This window comes from Argopecten irradians, chromosome 1 (assembly GCF_041381155.1).
Source record: "Argopecten irradians isolate NY chromosome 1, Ai_NY, whole genome shotgun sequence".
In the NCBI taxonomy this organism is placed as follows: Eukaryota; Metazoa; Mollusca; class Bivalvia; order Pectinida; family Pectinidae; genus Argopecten; species Argopecten irradians.
This window is the reverse complement of record NC_091134.1, coordinates 73,241,428-73,265,869: the sequence shown is the minus strand read 5'-3', so window position 1 is coordinate 73,265,869 and position 24,442 is coordinate 73,241,428. Positions and strand designations below refer to the sequence as shown.

The window sequence follows — 24,442 nt, the reverse complement described above, 5'->3', positions numbered from 1 at the left end:
GGACTCGATGTGTCTCAATGTCGCTGTCAACCGTATTATACATGTAGTGTTGTCAAAAAGTAAGAAATTCGATGATCTGTAATAATTTGTAAATAATGAGTAATATTGGATTGATATGATATATGATAGTAAGCAATGGCAGATTGAAATAAATCGTTTTAGATTCAGCAATATTGACCACCAAAGTTGACGAAATGTGTGTAGATATCGACTTTCCATTGTGAAACCTTTTTAGACCTTACCCAAGCTTTCAAGTCTTCTCAAAAGAGTTTGAAAGTCCCGAATAATTATTCATGATAGCCGTGTTTTGTAAACTTATACTCGCCTTATGTAAACGGTTTCGGGGTCTTGACTTTCATTTGAGAACGTTATCGAGTTGGTGACGAAGTTTGCAACACATAATCATGACTCAGAGAGAGGGTTCATGTTTTTGCCTTTAATTCTCTTACTACTATGTAAGTCTAGTTACATCGTACCGATACCTCTTTGTTAACGACGGCGAGCTTTTGTGAAGGGAAGTTCAAATTCAAAAGGAAAGAGCTATCAAATTTAGCTTCTAATTCACACCTGTCCTTCATTCTAATTGATAGTGTAGAGTCCAGGTGAGCTCAGGAAAACGTTACAAGAGGTGTCCATTACAAATTAGTCTCCAATTCTAACTTTAATCGAGGGGATTGATATCCCTCTTGGGTAAATTTTATAATTACCAACTAATTCTAGCTACCTCTCAATTGACGCGTCCTCACACTCCGGCGTTGTGTGAACGTAAGTGCTAGAAATGAAGACACGTCCATGCAATTATTACCTTTACCATTGCCACGGCTGAGCCATCGTGATAATTTGGAATGGGTAATTAGAACGAAACGAAATCCGTACAGAGTCTAGACGTGTGCTCAAATTACTCCAAATAAACTTAGAAAAGACTCGTATTTCTGCTTTCTTACCAAGGAAAGCTATAAATTACTCTTCGGGACGACCATTCTGGTTGGTCTCTCAGCACCTCTTCAGTTAGAGTATCCTGTGTTCGTGGGATAATGTTCCTCATCTTATCTCCTTCCTATAACAAGTTACGTGTAGCTAACACTGGCCTTACCAAGAGACTTATCGAAATTAAAATATGTGATTGGTAAACAAGCCATATATTACCATGTCCCTTTTACTTTTTCAATTTACGATCAGTTTCTGTAGACCAGAGAGAGAAGTCAAAGGTGTTGATTGAGACGAAGCACTGAAATATGGATACAATATCAATTAAGATTTGAATGGTAGACTACTATGGTCAGGTAAAGAGGTATAGACGAAAAGTAGAGAGTTACACAAGTTCCAGATGGCAATTTAACTTACTGTAGATGTCAAAAAGAGAGTAAAGGACAACAATATCCATAACTGTTTGCACATATACCAACAACTACTAGTTGTACCACCAGGAACCATTCCCAACTACTTATGATAACTAGTCGTATTTTACAACAAAGATTAAAATGTCTCCAAATGCCTTAACTACTCGAACAATGGAACTGATGACAATTAAGCACGAAAGGCTAAGCTTGCTTTGGAAGTATATTGAATGTATGCAGAAAAGGTTCTGCGTTATGGATTGTTATGTATGGCACTAAATACAGGTATTTATTAAATAAGGGAGATAACTCCTACAGCTATAATATGAATATATCCTATAAAGTTCATATAATTATTTTAGGTTATAGAACTTTCTAGAATATTATCATGTATAAACAAGTATGTTTGTAAACATGTTGATTATGAGTAGGGATCTAGAATGATCTATTTCCAGAAAGTTCTGTGTGTTTATTTGTTTACTGTTTTAGTTAGATACTTCTAGAAGTAGAAGGTTCTTCAATATTCTTGAATTAGGGTTTAGCTATATATACTCTAGCTGTCCAAGTCTAATCAGAACTGTAATGAGACCCGTAATTAGACATATCAAGAATGTGGATTGTTACAACGCATTGTGAGGATTTATTCATATTACTTTACAAATCATCTGTGGACATTCATTTTCCTCGTGGATTTGCGATTATTGTTTATTCAGAACCTGGATTGATCAAGGATTATACTAGGACATTCGCATACTGATAAGTATCACTTTAAATTATCGTATTACTCTTGTACCACCACCAATTACTTAAGATATTGTAAACCATCGCTGTATAATATTGTATATATAATTAAATTGTGTTATGAATTTAGCTGCTGGTTTCTCATTTCCGTTATTCTGGTTCATAACAGGATAAAGTGATTTGATTTGGTATTCGGAGATTACTTTCTTGAATGTCTTGTCTATTTGAAAGAGTTGACAGACAAAATACCATTTTTGACTTATTTTATTTTGCAGTTTGTCCCATTCAAGACAATGCCGACCTTCATTGCTTCCTGCATAATGGTTTGTTTGACTTGTGATTCCTATGAAATCAATGGGGTCAAAACTTACTGATCTTACGGGGTTGCATTTGTGCATGGTTTAGTGCAGACAAATGATATTCCACCCGACTACAGAAAACTGGCGTCAGTTCGCATGGATGGCTTAACAGATGGAACAACAACGGACGAGAACACTTACGTAAAACAACAAAACGTTTATCTGACAAATTTTCTGATTTAAGTATAATTTACCTCCCATAAGATCGATTTCAATTTTACATTGTCTAGTCGAATAAAGCTTAATTGATAAAAAGCAATAGCGGACAGTGCAGACGCCATCCTTTATATTGCACCGCTGCGCATACCCATCAACAGGGTAGATAGAAATTTGTAATTCAGATGTCAAACGTAGAAAATGTAGCAATGTGATAACAGTTGATGCCTCGGTTCCTGAGCATTCTGTTACGTCCAATAACTGGTACTGATAGGTGACGTATGTCAGAAACCTAGTAACTCTTCCTGATGATCATGTGACATCCACGTGATTTACTCTTCCTTGGTCTCTGATTACCCGCTGATTAGCAGAATGCTCAGAATAGGTCACTAGTATAATAATAATTTGTTTATGGCGACCTATTTGTCTAAAACAAGAAAGCGTACACGGTGAAGTGATATCCGGCCGGGGATCCGATTGCACAGGAAGCCGGGTGCTTCCTTTGACGTGACAGAAGTACGATGACAACTTGAAACATGGCACACGTGGGAATTCTTCATGGATTCTAATACGATAGTTCGGAGAACTGGGGAGATATACAGAATTCTGGCACGACTGACCGGCTGCATTGTATTCGTTACAAAGCCCTCACATTCTCTAGTCATGTTTAGGCCAGACAACAATGGAGTGTAGATGTCAACGACAATGTCAAAACGGTGATGCGACAATGATATCACATGCCTACATAAACTTTAAATCTAAATGTAATGACGATATCTGATGCCAGGTCTTATAATGTTACAGGTTGATGAAGACATCAACAGTAGATGTAGGTTTTGTATTGTTTCCAGCACTATACCTTTGTTAAGTGTGGTGTAAGATATCAGAGTGAGTGCCTACATCCCTTATTTGCTCTATGATATAATTTAGGAGTTTGAATGCGTGTTTTTGACATTTTTTTAAATGTTAACTAAATCGATGCTGATAAAAGCCGATGGTATCATTAATGCAATGCATCTACCGCAAAGTAGCTACATTGTAATAAGTATCGTTTTCGAGCATTTTGAATTTTCTAGCAATGTAAAAATGAATTGCGGTAAATTATATTAAAGCATTAGTTTTCTTTCTATATGTAAAAAGCAGTTAATGTGAATATGCCCGAGTCCACTTTTGCGCCTATTAGTCTAAATCGGTTTTACAGAAACGTTTTCAATATCGTATATATTAATAAACATCCTTAAAAACTGCGTTATTCAGTTTTGGAAAGAAATATAACCGTTACAATAGCATTACCAATATTTAATATATTTGAACACCATCCCATTGCTTAGGAATTCAAATTCAAAAAGATGGATGGTGACACTACAAGACCAATTATTCTTTCTGAAAACACCCTTACTCCAAGAAATACTAAAAAAATGCCAACGTGTTATATAACATGATATGTACTGTATAACTGTACCAATGTCAGTTCAAATGTGACGAACATAAATGCAAACGTTGAAATCAACACCACAAGTATTCGTTTCACGAAATTCTACGAAAGAGATCACCAGCTATAATAAGAAATCAGTAATCTAGGAAGGTGTGTTATTGCTAGAACTGGTTCGTTTCGTACCACTCACCGGACCAGTAAATCGGGCGTATTGGGTTTTATTTGTTAGCATGCACCATCGATATATGTAATGAGCATTTCATAGAGATAGAAACAAATGAAGTGCGTACCGATAACAAGTGTACGTTTGACCATGCGCAGAAGTGTAGAATAAGTTGACAATATTTCGACTTTAGTCAAAGTTTACCAGAATGTCTGCATCCTAAGTATTTGCATAGTGATCTTAAATCTATGAAAAACTCCTTGAAAACAAGAGACTTACTAAAATCTGTCCATCTCGAGGTGAATGACTAGTGCGGTACTAGTTATATAAAAACTTGTTCTCCAAATATTATGTCGACTGAGAATCAGAATATACCAACAACGCCGCTCTTAAATGCGCATTCGTATGACTAACATGGCATCATTATGCACGAAGCCCCACTGCGGGGGCTGCTACCAAGGACGTTTAAAGAAATTGTTTCCAGCTTACCTAACTATGCCTTCACCTTACATATCATTTCCAGCTTACCTAACTATGCCTTCACCTTACATATCATTTCCAGCTTACCTAACTATGCCTTCACCTTACATATCATTTCCAGCTTACCTAACTATGCCTTCACCTTACATATCATTTCCAGCTTACCTAACTATACCTTCACCTTACATATCATTTCCAGCTTACCTAACTATACCTTCACCTTACATATCATTTCCAGCTTACCTAACTATGCCTTCACCTTACATATCATTTCCAGCTTACCTAACTATGCCTTCACCTTACATATCATTTCCAGCTTACCTAACTATGCCTTCACCTTACATATCATTTCCAGCTTACCTAACTATGCCTTCACCTTACATATCATTTCCAGCTTACCTAACTATGCCTTCACCTTACATATCATTTCCAGCTTACCTAACTATGCCTTCACCTTACATATCATTTCCAGCTTACCTAACTATGCCTTCACCTTACATATCATTTCCAGCTTACCTAACTATGCCTTCACCTTACATATCATTTCCAGCTTACCTAACTATGCCTTCACCTTACATATCATTTCCAGCTTACCTAACTATGCCTTCACCTTACATATCATTTCCAGCTTACCTAACTATGCCTTCACCTTACATATCATTTCCAGCTTACCTAACTATGCCTTCACCTTACATATCATTTCCAGCTTACCTAACTATGCCTTCACCTTACATATCATTTCCAGCTTACCTAACTATGCCTTCACCTTACATATCATTTCCAGCTTACCTAACTATGCCTTCACCTTACATATCATTTCCAGCTTACCTAACTATGCCTTCACCTTACATATCATTTCCAGCTTACCTAACTATGCCTTCACCTTACATATCATTTCCAGCTTACCTAACTATGCCTTCACCTTACATATCATTTCCAGCTTACCTAACTATGCCTTCACCTTACATATCATTTCCAGCTTACCTAACTATGCCTTCACCTTACATATCATTTCCAGCTTACCTAACTATCCTTCACCTAAACTTGCCTTTCACCTTACATATCATTTCCAGCTTACCTAACTATGCCTTCACCTTACATATCATTTCCAGCTTACCTAACTATGCCTTCACCTTACATATCATTTCCAGCTTACCTAACTATGCCTTCACCTTACATATCATTTCCAGCTTACCTAACTATGCCTTCACCTTACATATCATTTCCAGCTTACCTAACTATGCCTTCACCTTACATATCATTTCCAGCTTACCTAACTATGCCTTCACCTTACATATCATTTCCAGCTTACCTAACTATGCCTTCACCTTACATATCATTTCCAGCTTACCTAACTATGCCTTCACCTTACATATCATTTCCAGCTTACCTAACTATGCCTTCACCTTACATATCATTTCCAGCTTACCTAACTATGCCTTCACCTTACATATCATTTCCAGCTTACCTAACTATGCCTTCACCTTACATATCATTTCCAGCTTACCTAACTATGCCTTCACCTTACATATCATTTCCAGCTTACCTAACTATGCCTTCACCTTACATATCATTTCCAGCTTACCTAACTATGCCTTCACCTTACATATCATTTCCAGCTTACCTAACTATGCCTTCACCTTACATATCATTTCCAGCTTACCTAACTATGCCTTCACCTTACATATCATTTCCAGCTTACCTAACTATGCCTTCACCTTACATATCATTTCCAGCTTACCTAACTATGCCTTCACCTTACATATCATTTCCAGCTTACCTAACTATGCCTTCACCTTACATATCATTTCCAGCTTACCTAACTATGCCTTCACCTTACATATCATTTCCAGCTTACCTAACTATGCCTTCACCTTACATATCATTTCCAGCTTACCTAACTATGCCTTCACCTTACATATCATTTCCAGCTTACCTAACTATGCCTTCACCTTACATATCATTTCCAGCTTACCTAACTATGCCTTCACCTTACATATCATTTCCAGCTTACCTAACTATGCCTTCATTCGTACTATATTTCCAGCTTACCTAACTATGCTTCACCTTACATATCATTTCCAGCTTACCTAACTATGCCTTCACCTTACATATCATTTCCAGCTTACCTAACTATGCCTTCACCTTACATATCATTTCCAGCTTACCTAACTATGCCTTCACCTTACATATCATTTCCAGCTTACCTAACTATGCCTTCACCTTACATATCATTTCCAGCTTACCTAACTATGCCTTCACCTTACATATCATTTCCAGCTTACCTACTATCTACTTACATATCATTTCCAGCTACCTAACTATCCTTCACCTTACATATCATTTCCAGCTTACCTAACTATCCTTCACCTTACATATCATTTCCAGCTTACCTAACTATGCCTTCACCTTACATATCATTTCCAGCTTACCTAACTATGCCTTCACCTTACATATCATTTCCAGCTTACCTAACTATGCCTTCACCTTACATATCATTTCCAGCTTACCTAACTATGCCTTCACCTTACATATCATTTCCAGCTTACCTAACTATGCCTTCACCTTACATATCATTTCCAGCTTACCTAACTATGCCTTCACCTTACATATCATTTCCAGCTTACCTAACTATGCCTTCACCTTACATATCATTTCCAGCTTACCTAACTATGCCTTCACCTTACATATCATTTCCAGCTTACCTAACTATGCCTTCACCTTACATTCATTTCCAGCTTACCTAACTATGCCTTCACCTTACATATCATTTCCAGCTTACCTAACTATGCCTTCACCTTACATATCATTTCCAGCTTACCTAACTATGCCTTCACCTTACATATATCATTTCCAGCTTACCTAACTATGCCTTCACCTTACATATCATTTCCAGCTTACCTAACTATGCCTTCACCTTACATATCATTTCCAGCTTACCTAACTATGCCTTCACCTTACATATCAATAATCACTATCACGCTTAATCCTTCTCTTTGACATACAATACTAAGAACCATACACGTGTTCAAAAATGTAAGAAAATACAAAACCTTACACAACGAATTTAATTTGAATGCCACACGGATTTTTAATAATCACACTTGAATTTTTTAACAATATATCAAACTTAGTCCACTCTTGGAAATGCTAGCTTTGTCAAAGATTAAGATAACAAACTCTGACATATTCGAACGTGATCCGTCCATCAGAGATGGAGATCACTATCAATTCACGCTTCTAATACCCAGTGTCTGTTATATAGCGCTTCTTTGACGCACTTTTATGGAGTTGACAAACTGGATAACAAATTCATCGTCACTTAAACGGTTCCTTGACAGTTTTACAGGGTTGCACTGTTGGACGAATACTTTTTAGCCTACAAAACTTATCATATCGTGATCTTATGATCTTAGTATGATTGTTATGCATTCTTAAAATCGCCTCAATATTGATTACCATTTAGAAATGAAAACTATTCTGTCTCTATTCTTACAATTGAGCTGTAATTACTTTTGCAAATGAAATTTCAAACCTAAATATTGTCAAGTTTGGAATACAGCATTTGTGTCTTCAGTTGTTTTATATGATTTAGGTTACTGTTATGAAATTTATTTGTTGTCTCTAACATAACATACACCACTGCCTATGTAAATCTCTATATACATTTACACGACGGAGACAACATAGATAAGGAGATAACATATCTATTTGAACATGAAACTAACACGTTTAAATTCCCGCTCTTACGTGTTAGTTGTTGCATTGTTCTACAGTTACGATAATACTCGGCATAGTTTTGTGGTATAAGGCTGGCTTATGTAACTGTTTTATTTTACAGTAGACAAAGACATGTAAAGTGACCATTGTGAGAGGAGCCTATTTCCCTCGGCTATATAGTTACACTGTAACACTCTAATCCTTGTAGTCGGCCCCACAATGTGTATTATTTCCCTGACTTGAGGAGATATGATGAGTTTTTGTAGGAAGCTGCCTGGTCGGGAGGTTCTCTATACAGACAAACGTTTATCCTCGGTAGCATGCCACGGATACTATTTCCAGAAGTAACGCTTTATCCTTTTTACCGATTTTCCTCCCCAACCCAATATAATTAGTTTTCCATGGGAGGGGACCAACTACCACCCTTAACAGTTTTTGAAGAGCATATGAGATTATGGAACATAAAATCCTTCTGAAACTCAATACCCTTTGTCGTCAGTTTTGGGTATAAAATCAGAAAAAAATATGATACGCTGTTTGTCGGCTTCCTGTGTTCCTACGCGAATGGATATTCTCTTGGTGTTTCATTATGGCAATGCATGTGGTAAAAATTAAACCTACAGCTGCAGATGAAATTTCACCATTCGCCTTAATGCTGTAGGTATCAGCTTACGTGGGGCATGCGGTGCGCGAGCTTTACATCTCCTTATTATTCCTGGAGCAGGTACCGTTCACTTGCTCGAGAGATAGTTCTAAATTTAGAGCACCACAGGAAGTGAGTGCCGTGTCTCGCGGAGTAATCGCTGAGGTTTGTAATTTTTAAAAACGAAATCTATGAAAATAATGTGGCGCATGTTAAAATGACATGTTTGATTAATGATATATCAATAGTTATTACCAAACATGGAGATAACCAGTGTTTCACAAGTTAAGATTGTTCTATCACGATCTTGTAACTTTAATGACAATCAATCGTAGGTATAAAGGTAAATATAGTTTATACATGTCGTATAAACCACTGTCTATATCCTACCAACAGCAGGATCAGTACAGGGTGTGTTATATACAACACACGACGAGGAAAAGATAACTAGATCATACATTTAAGTTATCCAGAAAAGCTGGTCAAAAATCATAGCTGTAGAACTGTATAAATGGTTCAAATCATTGCTCACACCTACATAAAGGACAGTTGTATATCTAAATACATATTTCACATTTATCGATTTTGTGTACACGATCATTTAAAAAAAAACTAGAAATAAAAGCATGCAATGTAGATTACACAATTTGAAAACCTTATATATTTGATCTTGCTTACTTTAAATAGAGCATTGGACGTTGAGCGATGGAGCTTGGCGATCATTTAAGTGTGTTAGTGGATGTTTACCACACCATCTGTTCCGCGGTAGCGAACTTACTTAGTTTGGAGAAGTCACTTCGTCCAGACAAACTATCATCGTCGTCATCGTCACTGATGAGGCTATCGTCGTCACGACTACCACCGTCCGTCGGCGAGAGGACGTCGTCAATACTAGTGTAGCGCTCGAGGTTCAGGTGTTCGGTGTCCGCACTGTTTACTTTGTCGTAACCATACCAACCAAGTAACTCATTCATAGTATTCTCAGCATAGTCCTGGAACACAGAAAATTGATAAAAACATTTACATAGAGAATATTTCTATCATGAACACATGCATTTATATCATAGTCCTTTAATATAATTAAACAAACAAATGGATATCCGTGATCCAGTCAGCGTAGTAAGTTCTAATGTATGAATTCCTGAATATATGTGTTTCATATTACTCCTATTTCCAAAAAGCTTCCCAGAGGAGTACATTTTTAAGGGTATTTCAAGCGGTTGTCATCAATTGCCTATCTTTTGACAGTTTTTGTTGAGGCATGCTAACAATTCTAATGGTGACAAAAACTGTTTGATTTACTTTGTTATAATAAATTCCATACATCAAACACAAATATATTGGTTTTTCCAGCACGATAGTATCCCTGATACCCATAGATCCTCCAATATATACAAAATTCAACTAAAGAAATAAATACCTGTTGTTGATGCAAGTATAAACAGACACGTTTTAATTCCTGAATAGTTAATTTGTCATTTCGATATTTTTTGTATCTTTTTTTATTTTTCAAAAAGACATGTTCATATGATAATGTCATCATCATCATCATCATAATCATCATCATCGTCATCATCATCGTCATCATTGTCATAATCATAATCATCATAGCCCCCGACTTAATCATTATCAAACAACAAGAACATCATCATCATCAACCATATATACCGTAGGGCGCCTGCTGTATGAGGGCGCCCCTGCCTTTTTTCTTTAAAAAATAAAATGCTTCATTGTCCAGCTATCTTGTATCACAAATAAACAACCCACTTATCTTTCTTTACTTTCTTTAGAATTTCATTTTCTATCAGATTTACAGAATATATAACAGCTACTTATTTATCCAATATTAGATAGTTTGAATGTGTTAAGTTGCCATTTCGATATGGTAAAATCACTGCAACTTTATCTACTAAACTTATATGTCTTGTTTGCCCCGATTCATTTGAGTTTGAAACTTGACGGTAGTTATTTTAGTTTAAAAGTATTAGGTAAAAAAATGTCTGTTTAGGGTAACATTGGCAAAAAGAAAGGGTCGGTAGGTCGGGAGGATTTTTTTGTGTCTTTCATTCTAAAATAATGGCCGGAACCGGAGTCTAAGATCGAAATCCCGAAAAGCGGAAAAAATGGGGTCGGGGGGTAAAAAAATTAGGGTCGGCCGGGTAACCCTAAACAGACATATCATGTTTTTGGCCTTATCATTGGGGTGACATCCGACCTGCCGACCTACTGTGTTATAAAATACGCATTTTCTTTCATTGGAACATACACATGACCTTAAGACATATCAATGAAGTAAAGACAATTGTGATGTTAAGTGAATTCAACAATCAATGCATAACAATTACTATATTAATTATTACGACCAAGAAAATAAACCGTTAAATACAATTAACAAGAATAAACCACATGACAATTAAACCACATCCAAATCCACGTTAGCAACAAAACGCAACAAAACGACGTTCTTCCGTCATGTTGTATCCGTCTAGAAATTGTCACTGGCAGAGATAAGCTTATCAAAACCTAAAATACCGTTTTGAAAACCAAATAAAGATGAATGATTATACATGTTGACTACTGACAGGTGTGTGAACTCCTGGTCACTACTTACAGGCCCTTATCCCTCGTCCACTGGTCAGTAGATGTTTGAACGAACCGAAAAAGCTTCAGTACTACAGGTACCCACACACATCATCACTGGGGGAAAGACAAACGTCATATATACACAACACCCAAGGACAAAACCATGTGTACAGCGGATAGCAGAACTCAACCGCAACGTCTTTATAGTTAACACTCTTTCGTTTCTCCATTTAATAAACGATGAAAAGAAACTCCCGTCAGATAATACTTAGGCTATGTCTTGTTTCGGTTATGTTTGAAAGCTGAGAAGCATCATTTTTGTCCCATTAGCCCGCAGGTGTGCCATCCCGGTAAGCTCCATACAGCCCATACACAACCCAAGTTTTAAAACAAAGAATACAACATTTTAAAACTTCAAAAAACCCTTAATTATTTACTATGAAAAGGAAAAGTTTCAGAAACCAATAATTTCTTTTTTTAAATTGTGTCATATACTGTTGTCAAGAGCGGTGCAAGCTAACATTACATTTTTGAGTTTCAACAGGTGATCCAGAACAGGTGCTAGTGGTGACACCTTTCTTCTCAAGGACAACACACTCTGAACACTCTACATGGTGTGAAATTGAAATTGTAAGAAGCTGACTACTTAACTCCGTGTAATATGACACAAGCCTCGGAAGGGGACGACCACAAAGACACATACTGAAATTAATATGGACACATATCTCTCCTTATCTCACCACGTTTACATCGTGTAGGATTTCAAAAAACACCTTGACAAATAAATTTACATACATATCCATGTCTCTGTGATTGACACTTGTCATAAAAGTGTAATGTAAGTATCCTTTGTGTCCTAATTGTGAGACAGTTTCCACACAGATAACCAGCAGCTATTTAGAGTGGGTTTATTTTAATTATAATAATCCACTGTTACAATCACACAAAGTTATGTTGTTGACCTGATATTACGGATTTTCAGATATCCTTGCCAGGCAATGAGGTTCATCTCTTAGCTATTAACATATATTAAACATAAAGCGTTGTTGTGCAACGATATCGTTATTCTGTAATTTCCTCAATGAGTCAGTTTCTGCATTCAATCTATATTCAATGTTGTTAATTAAACGATGGTTTCATAAATATCTAAACATTTGAAGACGTGATGTAACTATTAATTCTGTCGAACTCATGAACTTCAATTATGTGAACTGTATTGTTTATTTTTGAGAATAACAGAAACAAAACTAGAACACCTCAATCGTCATGAAAAAATCTTCAGAAAACATTTTATTAAATCAGTGATCAAACATTATAATTCATAATCACACAAAAGTCCCAAGATCATCAATATATGTGGATTGTGACAGTCTGTCGTCGATATGGTTAACAGTTCGAGCGTCGAGTTGACGGGGAATTCGTGTCACAGTAAAACACAAAGGTCATCGTGTTACATAGTCCACTTCCGGTGCGCGTGATTGACACGAGGTGAACTGGGCTAAAGTTCCTGTAACATACCACCTTAAATATCTCTATCTATAAGTGTCCAATAATCACTTGTTCTTCTGAGATGTTATCTAAGGACTTTGGGAGACAGAAGGACATTAAGGGCCATACTAGTAGAAAACGTCTATCATACATGTATGATCTGTTAAATCTAGTAAAACCAACTTATTCAAATGAGGAAATAGGGCAAACACCAGGAGTTAATCATAATTTGACCGTTTTACAACACAGACACAACAAGTTAATGAGATAATATTCGCACTAAACAGAGTTGTTCTTTGACATTAGCGTGGGTAGTCAAATGATACAGGAACAAATGGTAATTTAACAAAGGTACCTGAAACCTTTTCTGTTGGAACACAGTGATGACTTTAGGGTTTGGATATGACTTGCAGTATGGATATGTGATCCGCCAGTCATTCTATAGCCGTATGACTTGTCGTGACTAAAACCAGAATTCATCGCCGAGACCTCTCCTTTCTCGTAATACAATCTCCTCGCCCAGTCAGGATAGAGTTTCTACGATTCCAGTGTAAACTATTAAAACACTTCGATCAACTTTTAGGCTTCCGAACAAACACAAGGATTGTGTGTTTCGTATTTCATGACAATAATGCATCTCGTATTTCCCGTAGGATCATGTTCTAATTGCATACCAGTAAAGGTCTGCAACTATATCTGATATTCCCGAGGTGTCACGTGTCACGCGCATTGACGTCACACCCAATAGCCTCTTATTTCAGAAACACCTGCATCTCCATCTCCTCTTCTTCCAAAATGGCTTCCCTGTATGCGATGACAGTGCTAAAATAAAACCGGCTAATATTTCCACAAAGAAGCAATAAATGTTACATATCATCTACACACGACATAATTACCATCACGATGCTGTAATACCTAAGTCACAGCAAATACATAACATACGTTTGTCAGGCATAAACAATATGATAATTACTCAATACCTTAAAATTTGGTACACGATCGTGATATTGAATTACTGTAATTTCATAAGTGTGTGATCACTGAATCTTATTCCAACCAACTAATTTTAATAGATTGTATCAATTTAATGGATTTGTTATTTTGTTTTAATTGTCAGGTAGGTAGGGCGTTGGAATTGTACGTACCTATCGCCACCATTGCATGATTTTTAACGATAACTAATGTTTTACTTCCTATTTGATTTTCGTCTTCCTAACGTCTCCATTGCCACAGCCTTAGTTATGACATTTAGTTTAGATCCTGTAAGGAAGGATCTTACACACAATGGTTATATAAAAGAAGTAGTTTCTGATTAGCAAACCGTATAAAGGGAGTGGGACGACTGGTTCGCCCTTTGTCAGTATGATATGAACAGGTCCCATGTGCTTTTCTGTATATCCGTCTACAAAGTCTTATTCATTTATTCATTTGTTTTGTTATTTACTTATTATTTATTTATAATTATTTACTTATATTTATTTATTTATTATTCATTAATTCATTGTCATTCTGCTTCGGGATATAAAATGAAGCAGTCATCGTTTATATGTGGGTAACATGTTTGACAATGTATTCAATGAAATTTCGGATTTGCTATACTTGGCAGCAATTAGTTTTAGTCATTTCGTTAATAACGACGACATGGGCATAGACATCAACACAAAACGATTACTATCAAAGGAAGGTTCTTGTTTGTTGTGGAGTTTAAAACAGCGCACGTCCACTTGGAAATGAAGCAGTGACTAGGAAGGTTTGGAATTTGTGTGATTGGGAGCGATCTGACGTTAACGGGATTTACAATGTTGTAGGTAACTTAAATCCCTTTGTTTATCTAGAAATCAGGATTCAATCCCTCAGGTAGACTGTCAACATTGCCTTTCACTCAACAAATATAATTAAAGCCCATTGTAATAGGATAGGGCAACTGTCAAACGTACATATTAGCCATGCAATACGATAGGTCTGCCTGTGTACTATCCCGTCTGGGGTGTGAAATCAACGTTAGGGCGGTAGTGCACAGCTACACCGTAACTCTGCTGAATCACTCCCGTAGACGGAGTGGTATTTTGTTAGACATCTAAATCGGTTTAGGTTGACACATTGTAATAATCGCAATTTTACTAATAGTGTCTACGATCCGTGATACACATTTTATTCTTGCTATTCTTACTAGTATTTTAATATTATTAATATTTTTTCTACGAACGAACAGCAAATGTAATTTTGATCTTTTTATCTATGTTTTAGTAAACATTTCAAAGTTAATGCTGTCATATCCAAAGATATAATCCTATGTCGAAATTGTCAAAAGTAGGACTTAAACTCTAGCGAAAATTTCGAGTCCCATGTGGCTCAGTTGTCAGGTACTGACCGCTACTTTGTTATTACGGCTTTCCATCACCTATGAACCTGGCGCATCCCTTAGTTACATGAACCTGGCGCATCCCTTAGTTACATGAACCTGGCGCATCCCTTAGTTACACTGCCTGTTAAATAAACGTTAACCAAGTCGTATGATTTGTACACTATGAGATGGGAACGCGGTATTCGTCACTGGTCCGTATTTGGATTACAGATTCATTTTGTAATAGCTCGTAATATATTCCTATTCTAAAATACGCAGATACCCTTGTCGCGATGTCAAAATCTCTCATAAATATTAATAAAACGTTTAATAAGCTTGATAGCTGTTAAGCTGTTTTACGTAGTTTAGAATTAAATTATTCGTAATATTCTTTCAATCCTTGAATAAGCCTTATTCCTGTGTCCTGTTCCTTCAGCACGTCGTAGGGACTTGTCATGGACTAGTTTACATGGGGAATAAATCAATGGTCTAGTGGAAAGGCCAAGATGTATTGGTCCGAATCAGTTAAAAATATCTATCTAATACTCGAGGAAGATATATCGATCTTACCTAACGTATCGTACACTCGGGTCGTCAAGAACATCACCGCTGATTGAACGCCGTCGTTTCGTATCGAAAAGCAGGCCAACAGCCATCATTAAATATGGCCGATTAATTCTCTTGACGATTCTAGGCAGCAGAGAATTTATTGAACGTCGCTTCTTAAACAAGATTGTATGTTTGGATTGATACTTCAAATGTCCCTTGCCTCAAATATACGGTGTGTGAGTTTAGTGAGTACAAACGTTTGATTAATATGAAAAAAAAAAGTATGGGGAAATATATATTGTATATTGAAATCATTAAATGATATCTGCACAAAATGACGTACAAATGTACATATATTACTATAGTCTTTATAATTCTGGAACATAGAGAGCTGGCATTCTACAATTGATATAGACAATAAATACATAGAGAGCTAGCATTCTTCAATTGATATAGACAATAAATACATAGAGAGCTAGCATTCTTCAATTGATAGAGACAATAAATTTCATGTGATATTAATTGCAAAACGTGACTAAAGGGAGAAAAATGCAAAAACTTATCGCGGCTAGTTTGAATCAAACATTTAAACTGTCAGTATAAAACGATGGTCGATAAAATTAAAAAAAAATCACTTCGACATAAAATACGATCTTGTCGATGATATACTGTATAACACCGGGCTCTATAACGAGCTAATTGTATCATGTAAGTATAGTGATATCATTATCTTTTATAAACTTTCTTAATTTTACATTGTAGGTAGTATTCTCCCTAAATATAGATATTATATCAAACCTATTGTTATGCCAATGAGGCATGAAAGCGAGCCGCAAGCGACCTTGTTTCCATCAACATTATACGGGTTTAACAACGCCGGGTTTGTCCTATGTTGGCTGAGAGGTGTCGTGTAACCCGTGATGTAATCCGAGACGTACATATATGACGCGAGATCTGTGAAATACAACCCTCCTAGTCCAATACTCTTTTTGTGTCGCCAATTGCTTCGCATTTAAGTGGGTCGGATTAGGTTTCATGCAAGATAAATAAGTATTAGAGAAGTAATTATCAAGCGAAAATGATGAAATACAATACTTTACCGAAATGTCAATTTCACAAGCACGTTTTGTTGAACATAGAACCGGGATAGATTTCTTCTCATTTGTTAGACGTATCATGTGACACAAAATAGCCGAGTTTAAGTTTCGGTGATTATAGTATGAGTCATGCTGTATTCGGTATGAATTCTCACTTCCTTTCACAGTCACTGTCCGTGTTTAATTTTCCCACGTTGTTAAAACAGTGAGACAAACAGAAGATCACGGAAACTTCAGGCTCTGTGAGAAATTCAAACCAAGATGGCGACCGCGGGGTATCACCATTTCCCGCCAACACAATCTCTGATCCCGATATATTATTGCCATCAGAGGAAGCAAGAAAGGCTTGTTTAACACGATTTCCATGTGTTTATAGAAAGGCTGCCAAATGTTTCCTCCAAACTAAATATCGTGTTACACGATTAATAAAATTCTTGATACTCTTTCTGATGGAAATTGTAGATGCTCCATCTGTAGAGAATTTCTTTCAAGTTGAAAACCAAAGACAAACTTCGCCTGAAGAATGAAGAGTATCTATTTCCTAGCCTGGAGGTGGTTGCAATCACCTGCACTTTCGCTCTAGGTTTTGTACATTTCACCGTACATTTGAGCTACCGGCAAATTTTACTTTCAAGTCTTGATGCCAACAGTAATTATATATCATATATACCAACTAGTAAGCCGAAGGAGCATATGTTGTCTGTTAGCAAGTATACATTTACGTAATTAAAAAACGGTCTAAAGAAGCCCAGAACGGTTTTACACTTAAAGATGGAATCAGGATGAATTCATTTCTCTTGGTGAATTACTGATGTTTAAATGTACTTCACTAACAGATAATCATGGATATCGCATACCTTCTCACAAGGAAATAATCATATCTAATGATATTAACGGAGGTATAACCTTCACATAAAGGATGAAATGGTTCATAGAGAAATGGTACTATGTATGTCATATAAGGAGTATAGCTAATCATTATGAACCATTAAATGTCTAATATATATTTATGCAGATGTCCAATATATATTCATGCAGAGCTCAGCTAATTCTATATTGCATGATTGATTGAAACATTTTTTGTTAGATTTGTGTAAAGGGGTAATGATACCTAAGGAAGCGGTCTGTTACGTTATGAAGTCAATATGCTTACATGAATGGGTTTAACTGGCATATATATAGCTTGATAATGCTGTCATATGTAGAAATGGAGCTGATGGTTTTGGCGGCAACTACTAAAATGCATGTAACGCTATAGAATGTGAACTTGATGTCACATGAAAAAAAACCCAATCGGTAGCTATTAGTAGCTATATCGTACATATTAGGAGTTAACAAAGATTTGCTGTAAGTTTGACTTAGAGAGAAATATGACAACACCAACACAGACATTTCTGTCAATAACTACGCTGCATGTCTATTGACAGGGATAAACATTCAATTTCAATCACATCAGAAACTAAAATTCCAACGATAGTGAAGATATGAAGATGCTGTCGATCGACAATGCACTTTATCTGAAAAGACATCAAATCTGATACAAATACATCCTGCTTGTTGACGTCTTACATGTAACTTCATGATGTACACGAACAATTAAAATCAATTAGATTATTCCAAGACAGCGGCATGAAAACTACAGTTTGAACCGGAAGTAATTAAATATGCAGTGTTTTATGGGTATTGGTTTTTAAAGGGAATTGGTGTTTCGTAAAACTGCAATTATCAGCTAGCATACTTTAACTAACATATTAAGATCGATTACAAAACATAATTACGAGTTTATGATGTAGATCCGAGCATGATAATCGGATGCCAAAACTAATTACTGTCTTAAGAACAATGTCATGTTCGGATTGTCTGATGAAAAACCAGCGACTAATCATTAGAGTTAATCATCAGCTCACACCTACATACTTTGGTGTATACAATACACTTAGAACTCTTACCAAAATATCAATGATTTATGGTTATTTTAAGTAAAACAGCTGAGGTTAATTGACCAAACCAACAATCAAGGAAATGGTTTGTATGCATCACAACATTTGTCGGTCATAAAGTCAATATATCATCAGGAATGAAAATGGTACAGTTCGTGTGAATATCACGACATTAGCATGTGTAAACAAACATAAGCATCACCATGACCGTTATTAGTTTAAGCTCATTTTATCATAAGAATACAAGTGTACATAAGTGAACAACAATCCGCACACTACGAATTAACTAATGTCTTCACGATATTAATTTTAGTATTACATGTCGAGTGTTACGAAATCCCCCCTAAATGTCCACGACTGTGGTCTGGAATGAAATGACAGGAATCGTCTCTAACCAATCTTATCTATCCCTGTACGTTATCTGTCTGTCGTCAGGGCAGACGGCAGTTTGGATTGCACAGAAAAGAACTTTAAGGATTATTTATCACCCCCTAAAGGGATCATGAAATATATAACTGTTATTGAAGACCTGGCATGGATGTATGTGTTTCCTACTTCTAAACAACTAGTTGAATAGTTATCATTAGGGTTAAAGATAAGTTTGAATATGATACGACGGGATACAAGGAATCGCATTAGACGAATCATCATGTTACGTTAACCTAAACTCTATAATATAATAGAAATATTCAGATTTCATCCCAAGGTTTTATGCACCACAGACTGATGGCATGCACAGTTACCGGTTTTGTGTTGAAGATAATCGTTTTCCATATCAGTTCCTTTAAAAGAAATATCCAATTTCGCCACTAAATTCCTTCGCTTGGTATTATCATTATTTGCTCGATAAAACAAAACTATGAAGATATGCGACTGTAACCTTACAAAAGAAATACATTTGACCGTGGTTTACAACAAAGGAGTTACAACCGAGGAAATATATTTATCAATAGTACAATGCTCAGAAAGCATATCATGTTTATACAATGCATTACCTGCCGTGGGGATATGATGGGAATACACGGTATCATATCGGACTAATTACGTTTTTATTAAGTGTTTTAGGTAACGTTGACAACAGAAAATGATTACAGCAAGAAGGAATATCAGATAAGATATACAATGAATGTTTCGTAACACCAATGTAATCTAAATAGTCTAAATATTCATTATTGTTTCATATTCCACAGTAATAATTCTGAGCTTTTTTATTTTTAGTGCATACACGATTTGGTTGTCAGTCAATTTCATCCTAATTACAGACAGTGACACTGTGCTCTCTATCACCCATTAGTGTCGTATTTATGTAAAATATCAGGGTATAGTGGTCGTTATGTTTTAAGATATCTTATAAAAACATCTGTATAATTCGTTAGTATAACAGTTTATGGTGAAAGCTGTTTGACAAAACTACATGTAAAAACTAATATAGTTATATAAGCTATAGATAGAAATATAAACATTCAAATTGATAAAAAAAAAGATTATTTTGAGGCTATCTGAAATCAAACAAATCTTAACGTTGAATCCTCCTGCCTATACCCGGTAGGTATATGTGACCTGTATGATCACACGGGGTAGGCACCATTCAGCTGCCTCACAACTTTTTCACTTCACCAATAATTACGTATTTTCACATATGACCGACTTTCCCCACCACGGCGGTCCGAGCCGACCTACCTGAAGCTTAATACGCTAGGTCAGTTTTTTTATGGTTTATTTAGTTTGATCAAAATTTTTTTTTTTACATTGCAAAGACATACAGGAAGTTGTTATTTAATCAATATAACTCGATCTAAAACTACACATCGTTAATGATATGCGCAAATGTGAAGCAAATACTATATATAATATTCACATGGCCGATCTCAATCACACGTGTTTAAACATTATTCCTACCAGCCTTAACAATGTTTTAAACACTCCGCTATAGAAACATCGATATTGTAAATGTTTCAGAAGTCGAGATACAAAAAAGTAAATACGATCGTAATTTACAGATTTGCCTAAAAGTAACAAGAAATGCAACTTGTAAAATCACTTTCGATGGCGCGTATATTGCGTTGCAATTTGTACCAAAAACGATATAATTTGCTGTCCACAAATTAAACATTTGTGTCTCAGCTTTATATTGCAGTAGGTGTGTGCTTTATACCATTTAACACTAGAGTTATCTGATTGATATTCTATGAATACTTGTGAATATTCTGTATGATGTATGTGATGGCTAGACCGAGATCCGGACGCAGAAGCTGCCATGGATAATTAGGCAGGCTAGTGGCAGTTAAATCGGTACCGATCGATCTGTCCTAGCTTCTCAGTACTCGGTGCAGTGAAAGGAAAATCGTAACGTCACCCTTGTCTGGGGCACTGCAATCCGTCTCAAAACCCAAATACAGTACACTGACATTCTTATCAGGAAATTAAAATATAATGATATGGTCAGTGTTAGACTACGAAAACTTGTTTGTTTCTAATACAATTACCGTCATAAAGCATCATTCACTATATGGAATACCTTGGGAATGTTATGATACTTCAAAATCTGGCTACTATTTTACCCAGATCTCTAAAAGTATTCTTGGTGGTATGTCCAGTCCTGACTATAACCTATCTCCCTCTCATCTCTAAAAGGAAAATGTAACCTTGATCCCATATATAATTGCTATAAACACCAGCAGTCACCTCTACAACAACACCCATTGTTTAAATGTTGTTCAAAGTCGGCATCACCATACATAACATCAGACTAAGGATCTCAGAACATTAAGCAAAAGTCATCCCTTGGCAACGGACCACAACGACGTGAGGAAGTTAGACTGGAACCATTTTGTTATTTGACTCTGAAAAAACGAAATCATGTTAACTTACATTTACAACACGATATCACAGTCTAGATTGTACCACCCGCTTATTCATTTTACATTTTTTTTTTTTTTTTATTTAATTACAAAACTAACTAAGAACAATACTGAGTATTTGAATATGACACATGGCCTTTGGACCAGACATAGCATTTGATCATTAACGTTATAAGACGCTGTCTGTATTGATTAGGCTATTTGATTGATGAGGTTGCTCGCTGAAGGCACCTTTACAGGTAAGTCGAGTTTATCGATATGTGAACACGATGTGGTTCGGCGTCTTAGGATGTGACATCGTCCTCTTGTAGGCATCATTATACATTATACAGAGCTAATTACCAGTGGTAAGAAAGAACAAATAATCTAATATCACACCGTTATATAAACTAAACACATACAAATGCAATTACTCCTCAGACAGTGAAACATTTTACATGTGCTATATAGTCGGAGAAACTTTTGTTTTTAATTTACAAAGACCGAGTCAAAACAAACTGAATCACTTGACCAACAGCAAACTATTACAATCCTATACCAGACAAATCTAAACAGATACAGTAAGACAATCGGAACAGTTAATGTCCTCTTAATTAAACAATTCAATGACGTAATTTAAAGGAGGTGACAATACATCTAGAGGAAAGACTCGCAGCATATGTATAGTTTAATATACGAGACTATGAAGATTTCAATGTGATAACACTGGCTTACATGTAACATGCCAGAAGGTGTCAAATGTCTAATAGGGTCTACAACTAATACTATGACACATGTAAGTGTCCACTTTTCACATTAACTGGCGACCGCCTTTGGATAGTGCTGTGTATTTTGTTTCAAATAAGTATCCTAATTATACCGACCAAATATCTAAATATACATATCACAGCATAATTCTATCACAAATACGACATTATTTAAGTATTGGAAATATGACTAATAGGCCAATTACAAGAATCCTATGTCACTTTCAGAGGCCGACAACTGCCGTCTAAAACATTAAGTCCCTTTTTTACAATTGTTTTGTTTACCTGTTCCCAAACAATAGGGAGAGCGTGGTACACCTGTGATATAATAAGCTGTACCCCATCTGTGTGATGTCTATATATATATCTATACTTGACCTCCTCCCAAATAACACACATGATTTCACTCTGTGTGTATAGCAGCGCTCGCTGCCGCTTCTCTTATTGCTCCCTCCCCAGATGGGGATATGCGAGAAATATGTTTTTGTTTATACCACAACAGTGGAATAGAATATAACCCAAGACCCCGGGGTTTTATACAGTCAACCAAAATCATTTTGGTAATTTTGGCGGAGTCTCAGATATTGTATCGCTAATAGTTATTAATTAACACAATACCAAAACTACCGTGTTTTAGCGCCGTTCATTGGTATAATTCATGGCTTACATATATATATATATCATCTTGTTCTCATACAAGCATCTGAAATATTCCTACAATCTCCTAATCTTACTTTGTAAGTCACTCTACACACCAAGTACTAGTAACTCACAGAAATACGAATTATGTAACATTACATAGGCTAATGATATAAGACACATCACAGATGATTAAATAAATAATCACATTAGAATTGAATTAAAGACATCATCACAGGTAGAAGTGTTAATCGGTAGCAATGTGTATACATTAAGACGCAATGAACCGTTATCCTAGCGCTGAGGTCAACCATAACTGAAAGTTAGTATTGGAAAAGTCGGGAAAAGCTGCGCGCACTGGCCAGTCCCAGAGGTTACCTACCTTTATGTCATCCGGCGGCTCCTCTTTAACCTTTACAGGTGAGTCCGTCTGACGTCCACTCTCTAAGCCTGGAACATCCGTTTCACTGTCAGAGGTTTCCATGGCAGAGAGACCAAATACTCCAAGTGTTCAGCGGTTAGAATACTTGTGCGTTTCTCGTGTAGCGGCCGTGAATATGTGATACGGCCTAAACCCAAATCTAGCCGTATTGACGTGAAAACTGAGCTGCATGCAACCCGACCCTCCATATTGATACTAATAACACGCAGGGCATGTAGAAGCTCAAAGCATTGTGCGCGCTAACGGTAGAAGGCTGGTGTATCGAATTGCCCAGTTTGTTCGCTAAACCGTCTGTAATTGTGTAGGTAGAATACAAGGCAGGACCCCAGATTTGTAAGACGCTGGGTAAACAATAAAAGTTCTCCAAATCCTTTATCAAACGTATTATCACGCTCTATTGTAACCGTTGTCTGTGGTGTGGGAAGTATTGTGGCGATAATTCTAACGTCCTATTCTATCTGAACAATATAACCGTTTCTACATACTTCCCGATCAAATGATGAAGCGATTTGTTTACGTCACAATATCAATAACAGCGTACTATTCATTAAAACAAAGGGTTACTGATAAATAATGGGGTATTCGGGATTAACAGCACAAAGCTTTTTGTGATATCTATTATATTACAAAAGATATATTTTAACATTTCTGAAAAAAAATACAATTAAATCTATCATCCTTGCTTCCATTTTTCTTATTTTGCAATATCGATGGGAAGA

General features: G+C 36.2%; 1 protein-coding gene across 2 annotated transcripts in view; it reads right to left on the bottom strand.

Moving 5' to 3' along the window:
* Positions 1-24,082, bottom strand: part of LOC138307639 (sine oculis-binding protein homolog) — a 32,886-nt gene extending 8,804 nt beyond the window's left edge. The window contains exons 1-2 of one of the 2 annotated variants that reach the window (XM_069248454.1): positions 23,664-24,082; positions 9,813-10,026 (exon numbers count right to left, since the gene is read on the bottom strand). In XM_069248454.1, the coding sequence (XP_069104555.1) occupies positions 9,813-10,026; positions 23,664-23,765 (316 nt within the window). In that variant the 5' untranslated portion in view covers positions 23,766-24,082. Of the gene's footprint in view, positions 1-9,812; positions 10,027-11,645; positions 12,484-23,663 lie in introns of those variants that run through there. The other variant, XM_069248461.1, reaches the window with a different exon arrangement.
* Positions 24,083-24,442: the final 360 nt, after the last annotated feature.